The 18,052-nt window shown below is 30.0% G+C and overlaps 3 protein-coding genes across 4 annotated transcripts; 2 read left to right on the forward strand and 1 right to left on the reverse strand.

Annotated features, from left to right (window-relative positions):
• The first annotated feature begins 332 nt into the window (after positions 1 to 332).
• On the forward strand, positions 333 to 5,784 carry LOC105196334 (WD repeat-containing protein 37). Its single transcript, XM_011162237.3, has 6 exons — positions 333 to 733; positions 1,102 to 1,523; positions 1,603 to 1,728; positions 2,862 to 3,624; positions 3,951 to 4,197; positions 5,380 to 5,784. Exons 2-6 carry the CDS (start codon positions 1,247 to 1,249, stop codon positions 5,500 to 5,502), a joined length of 1,536 nt encoding a protein of 511 aa, XP_011160539.1. The 5' UTR covers positions 333 to 733; positions 1,102 to 1,246; the 3' UTR covers positions 5,503 to 5,784.
• Positions 5,277 to 18,046, reverse strand: LOC105196327 (protein ARV1). Of its 2 annotated transcripts, none has more exons than XM_011162223.3 (4): positions 17,766 to 18,046; positions 6,391 to 6,494; positions 5,804 to 6,320; positions 5,277 to 5,664 (listed from the first exon to the last, which is right to left on the reverse strand). In XM_011162223.3, exons 2-4 carry the CDS (start codon positions 6,472 to 6,474, stop codon positions 5,540 to 5,542), a joined length of 726 nt encoding a protein of 241 aa, XP_011160525.1. In that variant the 5' UTR covers positions 6,475 to 6,494; positions 17,766 to 18,046; the 3' UTR covers positions 5,277 to 5,539. The 2 variants fall into 2 exon arrangements, with proteins under 2 accessions (XP_011160525.1, XP_039308865.1); XM_039452931.1 differs by lacking the exon at positions 17,766 to 18,046 and adding an exon at positions 8,937 to 11,669.
• Positions 11,971 to 15,857, forward strand: LOC105196318 (1,5-anhydro-D-fructose reductase). Its single transcript, XM_011162194.3, has 4 exons — positions 11,971 to 12,699; positions 13,349 to 13,516; positions 13,874 to 14,227; positions 15,197 to 15,857. Exons 1-4 carry the CDS (start codon positions 12,625 to 12,627, stop codon positions 15,572 to 15,574), a joined length of 975 nt encoding a protein of 324 aa, XP_011160496.1. The 5' UTR covers positions 11,971 to 12,624; the 3' UTR covers positions 15,575 to 15,857.
• Positions 18,047 to 18,052: the final 6 nt, after the last annotated feature.

Consider the following 18,052-nt stretch of genomic DNA (forward strand, 5'->3'; position numbering starts at 1 on the left):
CGATATTGCGCTTCTTTTGTTGCTTTTCTTCTTTCTTACAAATGTAAAATAATAAAAAAAAAGCTTTTATACTTTTATTGCTCTAATTTCGAACTTTCCTTAACAACATATGATATTCCAAGAGCGAATTGTGAGCGTCGAACGAAAGCGCTCTAAAAAGAATCGACCTGACATCCAATAAAAGAATGTATCTAGCGCGACATTTCTTTCGTGCCGACAAAGCGGGCTTTTCCATTGGATATTTTGGACCTTCGTCAATATCGAACATCGAACGCAGTTTGAATTCGGCCTAACGTTTCGTCCACTTCGTCATACGCGGGGTTCTCCCGTTCTCCGCATTCCCCGCATGTGTAGAACGCAATCAACATGGTGCGTTGTGTCGACGGGGAGACGGAAGAGGTGTCACGAAATATCAAAGATAAATGCGACCCTACTGTTGCGAGTTTACGCTCGATAACGTCACCAGCGTGAAGAGAGTCACGAAATTGGTGGCGAGATATCGTAAATGAGCTGTCGTGCCGCTCGAGCCTCCCGATTACCCTATTGACCTGGCGAACGACTACGCTTCCGTCTGCGATCTTAAAAGAGCGAGCGACATTGAAAATACGTTCTTACTTCATTTCCGAGGATCAGCGGCGATTTGGTGATCTCAGAGGAGCGGTCACGTGATGGTGTCGCTTGGAGGAACGCAATGCGAGAGAGAATCAACGTCGGAGATCACACCTGCAAAATGGTACGCAGAATGTATTCGCCAGATTTGCGTTATCGGAGCTACGAGATCCGAAGACTCGGTGTTTCACGTGGTCCGATCGCATTTTTAATTTGCCGCACGTTTATAAATCACATGGGACCTCGGATTCCGGGCGGAGAGATGGGTTCTTAAATGTTCCCGCCACGTTCCTTTTTTTTCACAGCTGACATCATGTTTTTTCATTCGCACTTCCCGAATTCGAGGTCCGACTGGGTTCGATTTTGACGTTTGCGTCCGCCGAAACAAGGACGCGCGACAAGTGTCCGGGGACAGTCTCCGATTTAGCGGAGGCTCGAAAATGTCACGCGACGTTGATTCACGCATTTAATTCATGTTATTCTGTTGATTAGGTCGTGTATGGTATGCGCGATGAGTAATAATGCAGGTCGAAGTCCTGCGCTGAGATCGGAGTGAGATCGGCGATGTATGCCGCGGGGACGCATCACTGGGACATGCTCGTCTGCTGCTTGTGTCATTTTTGTTAAGTGACGAGTCATGCCCGGCGAACCGCCAGCCACAGCTGGAAGTAAATCCAGTAGCAAAGCAAAGAGGATTTCCATACCTCGCGTGCAGAGCAGTACCGACACAGAGCTACAGTCCCAACAGAGCCAAAGTGGCTCGACCCCGTTGCAACCCACTGCGTTGCACTATGTCACCTTCCGTTCGGAGCTAGAGGACAGCCCGATCCCACCGGCCCTGCGATGCCGCTTGTATGAACTCTTTCAGCAAATCGAAAAGGAATTTGAGATGTTGTACACAGAAAATCTTGGGTGTAAGTATACTTTTGGTTGTTTATTTATTTCATCATCCTCAGATATGCTTGCTGAAGCTGTTGGGTTTTCTCATTATAGTGCAGGAAAAGATCGACATCCTGAATGATAAACTTGAAAGGGAGTGCTATGGATCGGGTGAGCGCAGTTTACCTCCTGGAGATCTCACGGATTATCCCGAAACGAAAAATCTGTCTAAGCAGAAATGTAAGATTTATTTTAATGTTGATATAGAAATGCATATTAATTTGTGTATTATGTGAGGCGTTACAAAAAAGAAAAATACAGGATTGGACAATATATTTTTTTTTTACTAAATTGAAGTTAATGAGTTAAAATTAATTTAGTTACATTAAAGTTACACAAATAAAAAATTAACTCAATTAAAAGTTACATTAAAGTTAATTAAGTTAATATAACAGAAAACGAGTCTTTAATCTTATATTAAGTTAAATTGAAAGAAAAAATTTTGAAAAACATTTATATTAAATTAAAATGTTATTTTTTTAAAAATTAAATTAAATAACAAAATTACAATATCAAATAAATTTAATATTTTATTGAAAAATTAAATTTATATGAAATAACAAAAATATTTTTTTATGTTATAAATGTATTTTTTTCCTTTATGTAGGTAAATTTTTAATTTAAAAAAAAAGTTAATTAAAGTTTATGTATTTTAAAAACTAGTTAAAGTTAAAAATTAACTTATTTAAAACTAAGTTAAGAATTATTAGCTTTATGACCTTCTAAGTTATTATTTAACTTTTAACTTTTTAACTAGTTAATATCCAATTTAAGAAAAAAGTTAATTGCTTAAAGTTTTGTATTTTAAAAACAACTAGTTAAAGTTAAAAATTAACTTATTTAAAATTAAGTTAAGAATTATGAGTTTATAACGTTTTAACTTTTTAACTAGTTAATATCCAACTCTGGTTTTGATATTGTGTTTCTTTTTTTTTGTCACTTTGCTTCTTTTTTACGAATATAAAAAATAAAAAGAAACTTCTGTATTCTTAACACTCTGCTCTCAAGCTCTTCTTATCTTAATTGTTTCAAATAAAGATTATTTTAAAATCCCAGTCTACAATAGGTTAAGCCATAAGAAATTGAACAACCGTTGAGTAGTTGATTATTCTGCTCACATTCAATTGTGATTGATCAATTTGTTACAATTTAAAGCTTACTCACTTATTGTAGACCAGAACTAACATTCTACATCCAAGAGTGCTTCCGATCTGTAGAATTATCTCACATGTAAACTATATACTGATTTCATCACAACTTTAAATAATCTAAAAACTCTTGAATTGTAATAACAATTTTCTTTATTTTTTTAGCAATGGGTGCAAACTCGGCGCAAAAGATTAAAGCTTCTCACAAATTGAAAGCACAGACTAGTAAAATAGTTTCAAGCTTTAAAACTCCGTCTATGACTTGCACCATGCAAAAAGAATACATGGGTCACCGAGATGGTGTATGGGAAGTGTCCGTAGGCAGATCAGGCCAATCCATTATAGCAACTGCTTCCGCCGATCATACGGCACGTATATGGGCAATTGACAACAGCCGATGTTTACTGCAATATATCGGTCACAATGGATCCGTGAATTCGGTTCGATTTCATCCAAATAGAGAATTAGCTTTATCGGCAAGCGGCGACTGTTCCGCTCACGTGTGGCAGGCGGCCGTCGATTGGGATATGCCGAAAAGAGTGTCGTCATTAGAAGAATTACCAGTAGCCGGTTCCGAACGATCCACTGCTAATAATTTAATTAGTAATAATGACGAGCAAGACGATCCTCCGACTCTAAGGACGCCGATACGTGAACTTTTAGGTCATACGAGCGTTGTAATAGCTGCAGATTGGCTTTCTGGTGCTGAGCAGTTAGTCACAGCTTCTTGGGACAGAACGGCGAATTTGTACGACACAGAAACAGGAGAGATTATACACACGCTGTGTGGACACGATCAAGAATTGACCCACGTATCAACGCATCACACGCAAAAATTGTGCGTCACGTCCAGCAGAGACAATACATTCAGACTGTGGGATTTTAGAGAACCAATACACTCGGTTTCGGTATTTCAAGGTCATACAGAGTACGTATATTGATATTAATATTAACAATAATCGAATGAACACGTAGGTCCACGACATTCAAAACAAAACTTATAATTGTAAAACCAGCATTCATTAAAAATAAAATATTCAATAATTAATTTTTCTTCAAACGTTTTATCAAAATAACTGTGAAATCGTTAACTATAATGTAGACAGATATTTCAATAATTTTTTTTTATATTTTAAAATAGGGAAATGTTGAAACATAACAAACCTACTTTTTCAAAGAATTAATATTCATAACTCTATTTATATTCTTTACATTAAATGCATAAGATTAATATGTAGCGTGTTTTTTTTACAGAACAGTAACGTCTGCAGTCTTTACGAGGGAGGATAAAATTGTATCTGGCTCGGATGACAGAAGTGTAAAAGTATGGGAATTGCGTAACATACGGAGTCCATTAGCGACAATACGTGGAGATAGTGCTGCTAATAGACTATCAGTTTCTAGTACCGGGATAGTGGCAATACCACATGACAATAGACAAATACGTTTATTTGATCTAAGTGGTCAACGTTTGGCGAGGTTACCTAGAACTAGTAGACAGGTAAGGACATATTACATGTTTTTATTATCATATTTAAAAACTTACCTTTTCAATTAGGTAACTAATTAGTGACATTTTACTAATATATTTTATGTGATAACAAGTAAGTCATTACATTACAGAATGGAATTGAGTAATAACTATAAAATAATAAAGTTAAAAAGTTAATAACTTTTAACTTAGTTCATTTGTAACTTTAACTAATTATTTTTAAAGCATATAAACTCTAACTTATTAATGTTTTTACTTAAATTAAACATCTTACGTAAAAAAAATGTTTTAAGAAAAAATACATTTCCACGTATTTGTTTGCTATTTCCTATAAACTTAATTTACAAAAAACAGAAATTTTTTTGATATTCTATATTATAATTTGAATAATCTAATTTTTAAAAATGATGACTTTCTAATTTAATATAAATATTGCTTTTTAAATATAACTTTAACTTAATTTAATCTTAACTGAATTAATTTTTTGTTTGTGTAACTTTTAACGTAACTAAATTAATTTGATAAACCATTAACTTTAACTTAATTTAGTTTAAAAAAAATATTAACTCATCTAACGATGTTATAAGAAAATTTGTAAGATTGCTGGAACTATAAAATCATGCAGTTGTGAATATAAGCTTATTTAAACACTAAAATGTAATAGGTTTCAAATATACAGGACAGTTGGCAACAGATGACAGAAAATTCAAAGAGTAGTTATAGATGAGAAAGAGAAAAAATAAGAATACAAAATTGTGATTAAGGCTTTCTTTTAATTATAAATTATGCTTTAGGCGTACAAATGTTTAAATTTTTTATGTGAATATTTAAATATTTAAAATTATAAAATCAAGAATAACAAACTTTCGATGGTGGCTTTGTTTGTAATTATGTCTAAATATTTACGTGTTTAAACACTTTACATAAATATTTAAACATTTACAAACAAAGCCCTAACCGCAATTTTATTATTCTTGATTTTCGTCTTGTATCATCATCTAGAATCACTCCTCAAATTTTTTCCCACCTGTTGCACCCGAACATTCTGTATTTTGCTACTTCATATTGAATCATAACTATAATGTATAAAAATTGCATAACGCGATCAAATTTATTCTTTATTTTTTTTATAATATGTACATATATATTACAAATGTATCTTAATAAAAAATAATATAATTACATTTGCAGGGCCATCGTAGAATGGTGTGCTCTGTTGCTTGGTTGGAAGATAGCAGTGTGTGTAATTTATTTTCTTGTGGTTTCGATAGACTAGTGTTAGGTTGGAGCGTTCTTCCCGTTAAAGATGCTTGAACATCAAAAACTGTGTGGTTTTATCGGGTATTTTATGTCATGTTAGTGTGATATTGGGAATATTTAGGTGCAATTTAGAAATGGAAGTACATATATAACCATACAGTAAAAATCCAGCAATTAATCCAATCAAAGATCCTCCCCTTCCACTCTTGCAGACAACTGCAATAAAAAAAAAAACCAAAATATATTGTACGTATTATTAAGTAATTGATCAAAGATAAATTATAAATAGAAAATGTGAATTTTGAAGTTGCAATAAAACTATAAATGTCTTACGTATGTTTTTTTGGATTCTTACCTGAATATGCAGTTAAAAGACATAAAACGGTGTAACCTTGAATAAGAAGGTAATATGGACCTGAGGCTATGTGCCGCCACACTATTCCTAGAAATCCTAATAATTTACCACAGCCCCCGACTATTAGAGCGCGACTTAAATCTTTTAAGCTGTATTTGTATGGTTTTTTGCCGATGATAAACCATTTTAATTCGGTTACTATGATAACTGCACAAATAAATGCTGCAAAGGCGAGTGCTGTGTGTGCCAGCAAATTGTAAAAATTACAATGGTCTTGTAATGCATTATCAACCAAGTCCATTTCTGACGCAGTTGATTCTGTCTCCTTTACGTCGCAAAAAGACCAAACCCTGAATGATTCGGCCAGCCATAATATTATACCTATCTTCCAATAAGATTTAAAATTACTATTATATAGAAGATGTCTATAAGCTGGTTTTTCTATTAGAATAAGGTCTACAAAGACTATAACAGGATCGTATTCGATATACTTGTCAGCTAACATCCCACAATTCTCCTAAAATAACACAAAATTGACAATACAAATATAATTGCAATGTAAGCATGTGAGTTCATGTTTCACTTACACATTTTAAAATTTTAAGGACACTAGGGCAGTATCTCCGAAAAAGCTCTTTGCATTCAACTCCACAATTTATACAAATATACATTATTAGACAGAGTCAAATATCTGAAATAATTAGTAATGAATAATTTTATATATATATATGTGTATGTATGTATGTACGTATATATATAAATATTTTTTATTTCTATGTACACGTATAGAAATGACATTAATCCTTTATTTTTAGAAATAAAATTATTTATATTGTTATATTATTCATATATATTATTAAAATGCCTATTATCTATTATTATAATCCAAGAAGATTAAAATTAAATTAAATTGCACGAGATATTTGTCATGTGGGACTAATAAAATATACGTTTTGTATTACACAGATATATAATGTATAAAGAGAAATTTAGAATCTTTGTCTCATTATATTGACGATTTCTCGTATTCACTTTCTTATTGAGGTTCAGCAAATATTGATTTAAAGACTTGACTGTTGAGTTAAAGAAAGGGTTGCCTTTTTTTAATAATGTTTTATCTCTGTTAAAAAATAAATTTCTTTAAAATTCTTTAATTCTTTTAACATTTACATATTCTAAATTTAGCAGAAATATTACGCCATACTTGCATTTATTATTGATAACAAAATACATGATATAAAGACAAGGATATGCTCTTGCGCATATTTCCGAAAGCACTAATCAGGAATTTGTCAAAGCCTACGTCACACTAAGCAGCAATTTTAAACAGTGATTCTGTAGTAGTTATTTATGAAAGCATTTTGAGCAGACATTTTGACTATAAAAAAAAATTATATTATTAAAAATAATAATTTAAATTAATTAAAAAAGTTTGATTAATAATTAATTTTAATTTTGCTATTATTATGCAAATATTTAAAAGACAGGTTTATTAGTAATTTCGACATCTTTTTTTGTTTTCGCGTATGATTTTCAAGAACATCTTCAGCGACAGGAAGAATCGCGCAGAATGTGTCCTCAAGGCGTCCGCATGGCGCAAGAACTTTATCAGGGCTTAACTGGTCTTGGAATGAGTTTGTTTGGTAATTGCTTATAAATTGTTTTATTAAACTAGGAATGAGTACGTGAGCTTAACTGATATTAGTACACGCATCCCAGTCATTTTAATCGAAATATATTTTTGCATATGTATATGTAATATAACTTAATAAAAAGAAAATTTTTCAATACTTTAAAGGAACTTAATAGTTAATGAAAATAATTATCTTTTTGTCGCTTTTTCTTTTCTTTTCCTTTTTTCTCTTTTTTAAATTTATTGCTTTTATTACACTAAATTAAATTTATTAAACATATGTATGTACTTTTAATGAATTGTATTAATATGTTTTTATAATAAAATGTATTAATATATTTTAACTCTATTACAATTATTAACTTATCAACATGTAACAACGCAATAACAAGAGGATTATGTTTTTTCTAATTTATATATTTATGTATTATGTTTCCTTTAATTAATGGAATGTTTTTACAATTATTATAACTTATCAATATGTAACAATGCAATAACCAGAGAATTATATTTTTTCTAATTTATATGTGTATTATGTTTCCTGCAAGTTAATGGAATGTTTTTACAATTATTATAACTTATCAATATGTAACAATGCAATAACCAGAGAATTATATTTTTTCTAATTTATATGTGTATTATGTTTCAAGTTAATGGGATGTTTTTACAATTATTAACTTATCAATATGTAACAACGCAATAACCAGAGAATTATATTTTTTCTAATTTACATATGTATTATGTTAAGAAGATGCCGAGCATCTGCGAAAACAAATACATTATATGGTATACAGGATGTTGAAAATAAGACTTTTTGATTTAACCTTTCACGTTACAAGTCATTGTATTTGCATGCGAAAAATAATTCAACAATCAATAATTTTTTTAAAATTATATTTAATAAGGTTATATATTATACGAAGCAAATAATTGGATTTGAATGAATCGCGGCCAAACACGTCAACGATCATATTCGATTCGTTCGTCCGACTTTATATAAGTATAACGTAAGCTTTGACAAAAGTGATGGGAATGCGCAGTGATGAAATGATCCATAAAGAAAAAAATTGAACGACTGGTTGATTTACAAGAATATAGTTTTATTTTATAATAACGTAAGCGTTGTTATCAAGTATTATTGTCAAAGCACAGTTGTATGTGCAAGTTTTTAAATCATCTATAATGGCGTATTTGAATGTCCAAATATTAGAAAATTTCAGATTTCGAAAAAAGAAATCAGATATTATAAAAGCGTATTTTTAATTTTTTTTTTTTTGTAAATACTACATATTATAAATTTTTTATCTTTTTTTTTTTTTTATACTTCTGTAGTTCTATATTTTACATTCTGTATCTATAACTTCTTGTCTTTCCAAAGACAATATATTTTTACTAATCGTCAAAACAGCTAAATAATTAGATTCACGTATATTTTATTTCTGTAAAATTTTAGATTTTTATGAATTTTTGAGTTTAAGATGGTTTATTATTTATATGTACCTTCGATCCAGATCAAATTACTGTTTCTAAAGTATGCTCTGTAAACTTGCTGAAACTTCCCTACGAATTATTCAAGGAGTTATTCAGGAGTATAAGCATTCTATACAAAAGTCTATAGATAGTATAGTAGAAGTTATGGATAATTATGTAGATAGACAAGGGGGAAGAAAAAGATAGTGGTGGAGTATAGAAAAAAGTGGTAGAAATATATCCGATATTATTTTCTAATATACAATCTGGTTTTTTTTTTGTTACGAGACATTGAATATGGGTGAACAAAATTCAAGTGTACCTCTGCCCTCGGGGCAAAAAATGCCCATTTTAGGGCTTGGAATTTGGAGTGGAGCTTGGAACGTAAGTTTATAAAAGAGCATCTTATATTTCAATCCAGGCAAAATTGATACATATAATTATAATATATTTTAATATGAGATTTATATATTTATAATATATTCATACTTTTTTATTATACAATAATATCACATACACACACACACACACACACACACGCACGCACACACACATGTACATTTAAATAATTATTAGGTGTCTGATAATAGTTGTAATATCTCTCATGGATGTTATAGAGTAGATTAAATTGAATAATAAAATCTTACTTTGCAATTTTCACAATAATTATCGAGAAATTAATTCATAAAATCTATAAATTACTACCTCAGCACGATTTATAGATTGTTAATAAGAGATTCCCAGTATTTACGGTTGTTAAGCGTGCAAGAATGCAATCATTTTAATTAATTACTACTAATCTGTAGCTACTACACATGTATAATTAGCTGCGCTCAGTAGAATAAGCAGCTTTGCAACTGTTATAAAATTCTTTAATATGATTTGTACATTTAGATTTGACAGGAATCAAGGGTAAAAGTTAATCGCATTAAAGAATTTTACAACAGTGCAAAACAGCTTTTTCTGCTAAACACAGCTATTGCTTATATGTATAACATTGTTATTATTTTTGCGTAAATTTCGAATATCTTAAAAATATGTTTAAGGATATATCTTCAAAGATATACTTATCGTTTATTTTGTTTCACTTCATCTACTGTAATTCTTACTGGATTATTAAATAAATCATTTTACAGATAATAAAAGCAATATAATAAAATATACGAGACGAATCGAATCAATTTTTATGAAGATTCTTTCACCGTTACGAAATTCTTCCGTTTACAGTTAATAAGAATTTGCGATTTTTACAGTAAGTGAGAAAGTGTATTATTGGAATAAAAGAGAATGAAGGAAAGAAGAATAGTAAGAATAAGAATAAAGAAAATACATAAAGAAAGAGTAAGAGCGAAGGGAGAAAAGGATTTTCTTTAAAAAAAAGCTGCCATGAAAGTAGAAGTGGAAAGTGCAATATTCAATAAGAAACAATAAGAGAGATGACGAAGAGTATTATGTTCATAAAAATTAGAAAAAATTTAAGAGAAGAGGAAATGGAAGAAGGAAAAAGAAATAACATGCAGAAATAATATTAAGGGAAAAAAATAGAGAGTAATAAGGAGTTTAATCCTTTTTTCTAACAATTTTTTTATTTCTATTAAAAGGTAAATTTCTTTAAAATTTTATAATTTTTTAAATATTTTCTACATTTAAAAGAAATATTACATCACTCGCATTCAATATACTACTTTAAATAGTATTTAGTAACAAATATATTCATAGAGTCAACCTTGAGTTGACTAGTTGCATGATAACAGGAATATGAAAGTTGTACTATTAAAGCAATAGTAAAACAGTACAGGTCTCTATATATTCTTACTCAGACTGTTAACATCTATGAATTCAATTGAAAAATTTATGTAAATAGAGATGGAGATAGATAAGTAGTGATTATTTCTCATAAAGACAAACGTTATGCATCCAATGTTTAGATTTATATTGAATAGCTTTGATAGACGTAACAAGTCATCACAATTTTTTATTTGTTAAATATTGCGAAGAATTAGAATAACAAATTTTGTAAAACAGATCCATAATGTATCCTGAATGCTTGAATGTCGAAATGAAAAAAACTTACTTTTATCTTACTTTATCTCTAAAATGTTTTTATAATATAAAAAAAAATAAATATTAATATATATTTATCATAAATATTATACGTTGTCTGGCGATTAAAGTTGACCAATTGCAGCAACTAAATTTCATGCGCTTAATAAACATATATGGAACATCGCATAATAGTGAAGATGCCTTTGAACAATGCTGCACGCGCGCAACCTTTTTTCAAACTACTATTTTAAACAACGACTTTCAAAAATAGACACAATCTTGCGTGCTGTACAATATCTAATTCGATAGTGCGTATGTAATTTATATATACATTACAAATTAAATGCGTAATGCCTACGGCCATGTGGTCACGCGGCTCGCGAGCCGTAGCAGCTGTTGCGCATCACTGCCTTTGAACATTGATTCACTCTCTAAATATCAACATAATTTTACATGATAATAAATGACTTTTAAACTTTGTCTTGCTTATTTGTAATTTAATTTAAATTAAGCCTAATATCGGGAATCGGAATGTCGAGTTATGCATAAATCAAATTACCAAAACTAATAAATAAAATATAAGAAAGTATAAGGAAAGTTATTCCTGCTCGTAACATACTTCGTTTAACAGTTTTGACAGCTCTATTTAGAGCTTATTGATCGTTACGTTAATCATAAACTGTAAGTATGTAGAAAGATAGCGACTTTTTAGTTTGGAAAATTTCCCCATGGACAGAATCAAATTCTATGGGGGTATATACACCCATGGAATTTGATTCTGTCCATGGGGAAATTTTCTAAACTGAGAAGTCACCACTTTCTACATACTCGCAGTTTATGATTAATGTAACAACTAGAGCTTATTGGTCGTTGCATTAATCATAAAATGTATGTAGAAAGATAGCGACTTCTTAGTTTGGAAAATTTCCCCATGGACAGAATCAAATTCCATGGGTGTACATTTTTACAAAGTTTATCTCATTATTTTGTGCGCGAGTGAGAACGTGGTTCCGCGAGAATACGTGGTTCACGACTGTAACGTGAACGTAACAATATTATAGACTGACACTAACTCTTACGTGTAATTACATATAAGCAAGACAAAGCTTAAAAGTGATTTCATTATCGTCTTATTATTATATGCAAAATTATGTTAATATTGAGAAAGAAATATTGAAAAATCATTGTTCAAAGGCACTACTATGCGACGTATCTTCCTAAACGCGCGAATTTTAATCGCTACAATTGGTCAACTTTAATCGCTTATAATTTGAAAAGTATTAGTCTCGATATTGGGATTTTTGTCTTATATTATTCTAAAGAATCATATAAGAAAGCTTCAATAACTTTGGGACACCCGTATAGTGTTGTGAAAGTAATGGGTAACAGGCAAACGTAGGCAAGAGCGTAAGTTAAGATAACGGAAAATGGAAAAGAGTGGGGGTATGGTACATCATGATCATGATGAAGTACGAGTCGAGTTAAAACCGTTAAAACACCACGCAGCATTACGTTCGAAAGCGCTATTGGATCCACACAACCAGGAATATAACGATCTGTCGTTCATTTGATTAAAGGTGCCGACACCGAAAGTGAACTTATTGTTCCTTTTTATATTGTGATTTGAAGCGTGCAGTCTGCAGTTGCTTTATCGTTACAAGACACACTGATCATGGTTCAAGAAATGTCAAGTGTATCTCTACCAACAGGGCAGAAAATGCCAATTTTGGGGTTTGGAACTTGGAATGTAAGTTTATAAAAGAGCAGCTTGCATTGCAAAATTAATCCACGAGTCAAAGTGACGCGCCTGACTGCCATTATTAATGTAATAAATCTACTACAATGTAACGCGTAATTATTATTTTTGTTTATTATATAAAGAGTCAATTAATAAGTTACTTTGTTTACTATACAGAAAAAAATTATTATCAAATAAAAAATTTATTGTTTCATATAAGCAAGCATATAAAATCTTCTCGGAAGAATTTATGATCTTAAATTTACTTACATGATATGTTACGCTTGTTTAAAATTATAAATTCATCCAAAAAGATCTTATATTCTTACTTATATATAAAATAGTGAATTGTTGAATTGATACTCATTTTTGTGTGACAGCCGAAAATAAATACGAGCTACAAATCCTGCTCGCCTTTCTGTCGCCAATCTGTTAACACAATATAGTAGGTTTATGTGAACAAATTTTTTTAAGTGGATTTAAATGAGTTTTTTTAGGTGGCTCGAACTCATTAAAACCCGGTGGGTTTTTTTCGAGCTCACTCTATCCCTGTTCATTGCCAGCAGCTTTTTCTGTTTGGCATGATGACATATGATTAGCACGTACATATTATTTATTATATTATATATAATATATAAAATATATATTGATAAAATAGGCAAAGGATGAGGAGCTGGAAGTAGCTCTAAACGCGGCTTTGGAAGCTGGATACAGGCACATCGATACAGCAACGGTATATGAAAACGAACATGTTATTGGCAAAGTTCTAAAAAAATGGTTAGATTCTGGCAAAATCAAGCGATCCGATCTATTTATTGTTACCAAGGTATAACAATCGAATTTATTTTAAACACAATATGAATAATAATGTCTACATGTAGTAATAAATCAAGAAAAGTATTGTTTTAGCACGCACTTCATCGCATGCGCTTTAAATTGCAGCAGTATGTATATTTTAGCGAGATAATTCAAGCTCATTTTCCTTCGTTATTTATGTATCTTCGATTCAAATCAAAATATACAAATTACTGTTTTTATGAGTCATGCTGTATAATTTACAACTTTTTTTATTGTTTATTTAAAAGTTTTACGGGGACATTTATACAGAGAATTATCATTAATTTCAATTTTTTTTATTTTTATTAATTTTATATATTTATATACTTAATATTTTAATATCTAGTTGCCAGCGTGTGGTAACAGACCTGAAGACGTAGAAAAGTGGCTCCAGAAATCACTTTCTAATTTGCAACTGGATTATCTGGACTTATATTTAGTACATGTACCATTTGCATTCGCAAAAGTTGAAGAAAATTTACTTCCCATGAATGAAAAAGGAGAAATTATGATTGATCCAAATACAGATCATTTGGCAATTTGGTCAACAATGGAGAAGCAGGTGTTAGAAGGACGTACGAAAGCGATTGGATTATCCAATTTCAATATCAATCAAATTAAAAGAATTTTAAATAAAGCCAAATTGCCCGTTTCAAATTTGCAAATCGAATTGCACGTATATTTTCAGCAGAAAGAATTGGTAAGTATCTTTTTGTTTATACGTACATACAGTGAGTGCAAAACGCACAGGAGAGATATTTTGAAAGAAACCCTATCTTTATAAAGTAAACCCGAATAAAAAATTTATTAATAGCTGACATGATGAATTGTATATTTTTCAATATTATTTTAACTGAAAGATGAAATAATTAAATTACTTTATTTTTGTAATAAGTGAAAATAAAAAGTTATATTATGTGAATGCATAAAAAATATTCATACAATCGAGAAAGCTTCTAAGACCATAAACATGATGATTTTTGCGAAGCTGTTTTATTTGCATTATGATAAAACATTATTTGTTCCAATTATGTTATTTGAAAAACAAATAATATCTGCTGTTCGAGCAGAATGCAGCACAAAGATAGAAAGACGAACGAAGAAAAACGAAAAATTAATATTAAATTAATATTATTGCACAATCAGTGTAAAATCTTTCGCAAAATTGCATAGGTCATCGACAAAGCTCAATAAACAGTTCAATCGATGATTAAACATATTAACTTTCTCAGATAAAATTAAATTTATTATTTATGCCTTTGATAGAAGTCGTGTGAATGAAAAGAAAAAAATTTTCCACATTTTACTTAATCAATACAGTAAGATATTATTTGTTCTTCAAACATTATGTTCTAAATGCAAATAAAACAGCTCCGCGAAAGTAATCGTACATATAATTTTAGAAGCTAAATTTCTTGATTATATTGTGCTCGAATACTCTGTGCATCCAAATAATATAATTTTTCATTTTCGTTATCATTATAATAAGATAACCTAATTATTACATCTTTCTAATTAAAATAATATTGAAGAACATACAATCTATTATGTTCGTTATTAACACTTTGCTAATTTGCTGTTTTTGTCTAAAAATAAGACTTAAATATCGCTCTTGTATGAATGCACTCATTGTAGATATAGCTTTAAACGTTGATATTCTATGTTCTAGGTGAAATTTTGTCAAGATAATGACATCAGCGTAACGGCGTATAGTCCTTTGGGTACTCGTGGATTTATCGAAAAAATAGGAAGGGGAGATGCTGTACCAAATTTATTACAAAATCCAACTGTGCTAGAAATTGCACAAAAATATAAAAAAACTGCTGCTCAAATATTACTCAAGTATAACATTCAAAAAAATATTATAACCATACCGAAAAGTAGCAATCCATTGAGAATTAAAGAGAATTTTGAATTATTTGATTGGAACCTCGAGGCTGAAGATGTCGACAAGTTAAATGCTCTCGACAAAGGGAAATCTGGACGCATATGTGATTTCACAAAATTTTTCGTAGGTGTTTCGGAGCATCCAGAATTTCCTTACTAAAAATAAGATCACGCCTCAACTCTCTTATATGCCATATCTATTTTTTTTGTTTCTCGCTATGATGATTTAAAGATTGCTTTCTTTATTTAAAACCTTATCGTATGTTATAACCGATGCTATCTTTACATAATTTCTAATTAAGCATACAGCTTAAGAATAAACTCAATGGAGTTAATTACGTATATTAAGTACTTCCCGTTATATTCAACTTAAAGTAAATATTTCAAGTGTAATTTTACAATTTCCATAAAACATTAAAAATAAAGATTAATTTCAACAAGCAGAGACCATCCATCTTTTCCTTCAATTGTGATTTTTTAAATATGTTCTTTAATATATTAAACTAAAATTGTTGCGTATCAGGTTGAAAATATTTTCTTGGAATAATTGCCAAATCACATTCGACAGTGTCATCATTGGGTAAAAGATTCCTTTTCTAGCTTTTCCGGTTTGATATCTCAATGAAATCGAAAAGTTCCATACATTAATTAAGCCACGAGCGTAGATATTTGTAAATATACATACGCAGGATACACATAAGGTCGCGGACACACGTAATTGCGCGCTGCACGCTTCCGTTAAGTGCCAAAAATTAGACTTAACGATGAAGAGCCTCAATCAGCAAAGACTATAGCTTATTGTTAGACCTCTGTCGAGCACGCTCATATCCCGTCGTCGTCGTGGCGTTATAAAATCGACGCGTAACCGGCGCAGATGCTGTGTATGTATTTTGTTTGTACTGTTGTAATTCTTAATGGGTTTTGTCAGATAAATCATTTTATAGATAATGAAGGCAATACAGTCAGATATACGATTTGAATTGATTTTTATAAAGAACCTTTTTTTCCAACACAGATTTGTTCTATTAAAAATAAAACAGTGATATATAGAATTCCAACACAATTTACATTAGCACTTAAACATTTAGATCAATTGTCGCATAAAATTTGCAATACAAGCGACTAAATATAAAATTTTAGGTATTTTCAGAATTATACTTAAAAATGTAGGATGCTTTTATGTTACCTAATTTCACCTCAATTATTTTGAGCCATTTTTCCATGGCTTCGTGATTCTATTGTCTTTACTTTTTGTTAATAAGATATGTGCATTACATATTCTAATCATTAATCGTCTTACTTATCGGAAGCAAAACACATACACATTTTGCACATGTAACAGATCCTAAATAAACATGAGTAAACAGTGAATAAATATTCAAATAAAAACAATGCCTATCTCTTTACAATAAATCAGCAAAGTAATTCTGAATGTTATTATTTTTCTATAAAAATAGATTAATCATGTACGTATTAGGTATGTATCCAAAATATTATCAAAAATTTTATAGATTATTTTAAATAGTTTTATTTTTTCTTCTAGGTAAGTAAATTTTTAACTGAGAAAAGGGAGTTAATAAGTTAAAGTTTATGTATTTTAAAAATAATTATAATAATTAAAAACTATCTTAGTTAAGTTAAAAATTATCAATCTTTTAACTTTATTATTTCTCTTTTAAATAGTTACCACCACCTAACTCTACCTAAAACTATAGAAAAATATGATCATTTATGCAGCATAAGCTGTTGTAAGCCAAATTATTCATTATTTTGTCTTTGCAGTTTGTTTCAAAGCCAAAATTCAAGCTTTTATAATAAAAAATTTTTTCGTTGATTAGGAAAAAGAATAAACCTCTAATAAGAAGCCTGCAGTTTTTAAATTTCAATAACTTTAGCTGGAATTGTATAACTAAAACATTGTTACAAATAAATTGTATTCATATAATGTTAACTCTTACTATATGTATGAAAAGCGATACTCTAGTCTTATAAATACAGATATTTCAAGTTCAACTTTTTTTCATCTATTTAAAAGAATTCAAAAAATCTCTAAAAATTCATATACTTTCTAGAACAAATATCTGTACTTAATTCTGTAAAAAAGTAAAACGCATAATTTATTTTTGAAAAATTTTCGTGAGTAAAAATATGAATTTCCATGTTTATAGGGTAAGAATTAAACGTGACAAAATTGTTTTCGCATAAATGTGCAAAATATGAATGAGAAATATATTGCAATGTCTCGAGCTATTAATTATTATAGTATGTTACTGTGTTCCATAAATTATAATCATTTTGTATATACAAAACATATATCAATTTATACAAAATATAGAAATATAAAAACTTACAGTTTTTTGGTTATATCGTCGGATGGTGATTACTCTTTTTCTTTTTTTTTATTAATTCTGTAGGCGAAATAGCCTTTTAGGATTTTTATTTAATACACTTTTTTGATATGTTCCACTGGCTCGTGGAAAATTGCTCTTTAACCTGTCCATGAAGTTTTATGGTATTTAATAACTGCAGGTTGACTCGCGATTATAGGTTAAATCAGGTTAAGTTAGGTTCGCAGTACGCACGCGCAAATTAATGAATGCTTTGAATTTATTAAAATAAATATGAAAAAAAGGATTTT

This window comes from Solenopsis invicta, chromosome 8, assembly GCF_016802725.1.
Source record: "Solenopsis invicta isolate M01_SB chromosome 8, UNIL_Sinv_3.0, whole genome shotgun sequence".
Classification (NCBI taxonomy): Eukaryota; Metazoa; Arthropoda; class Insecta; order Hymenoptera; family Formicidae; genus Solenopsis; species Solenopsis invicta.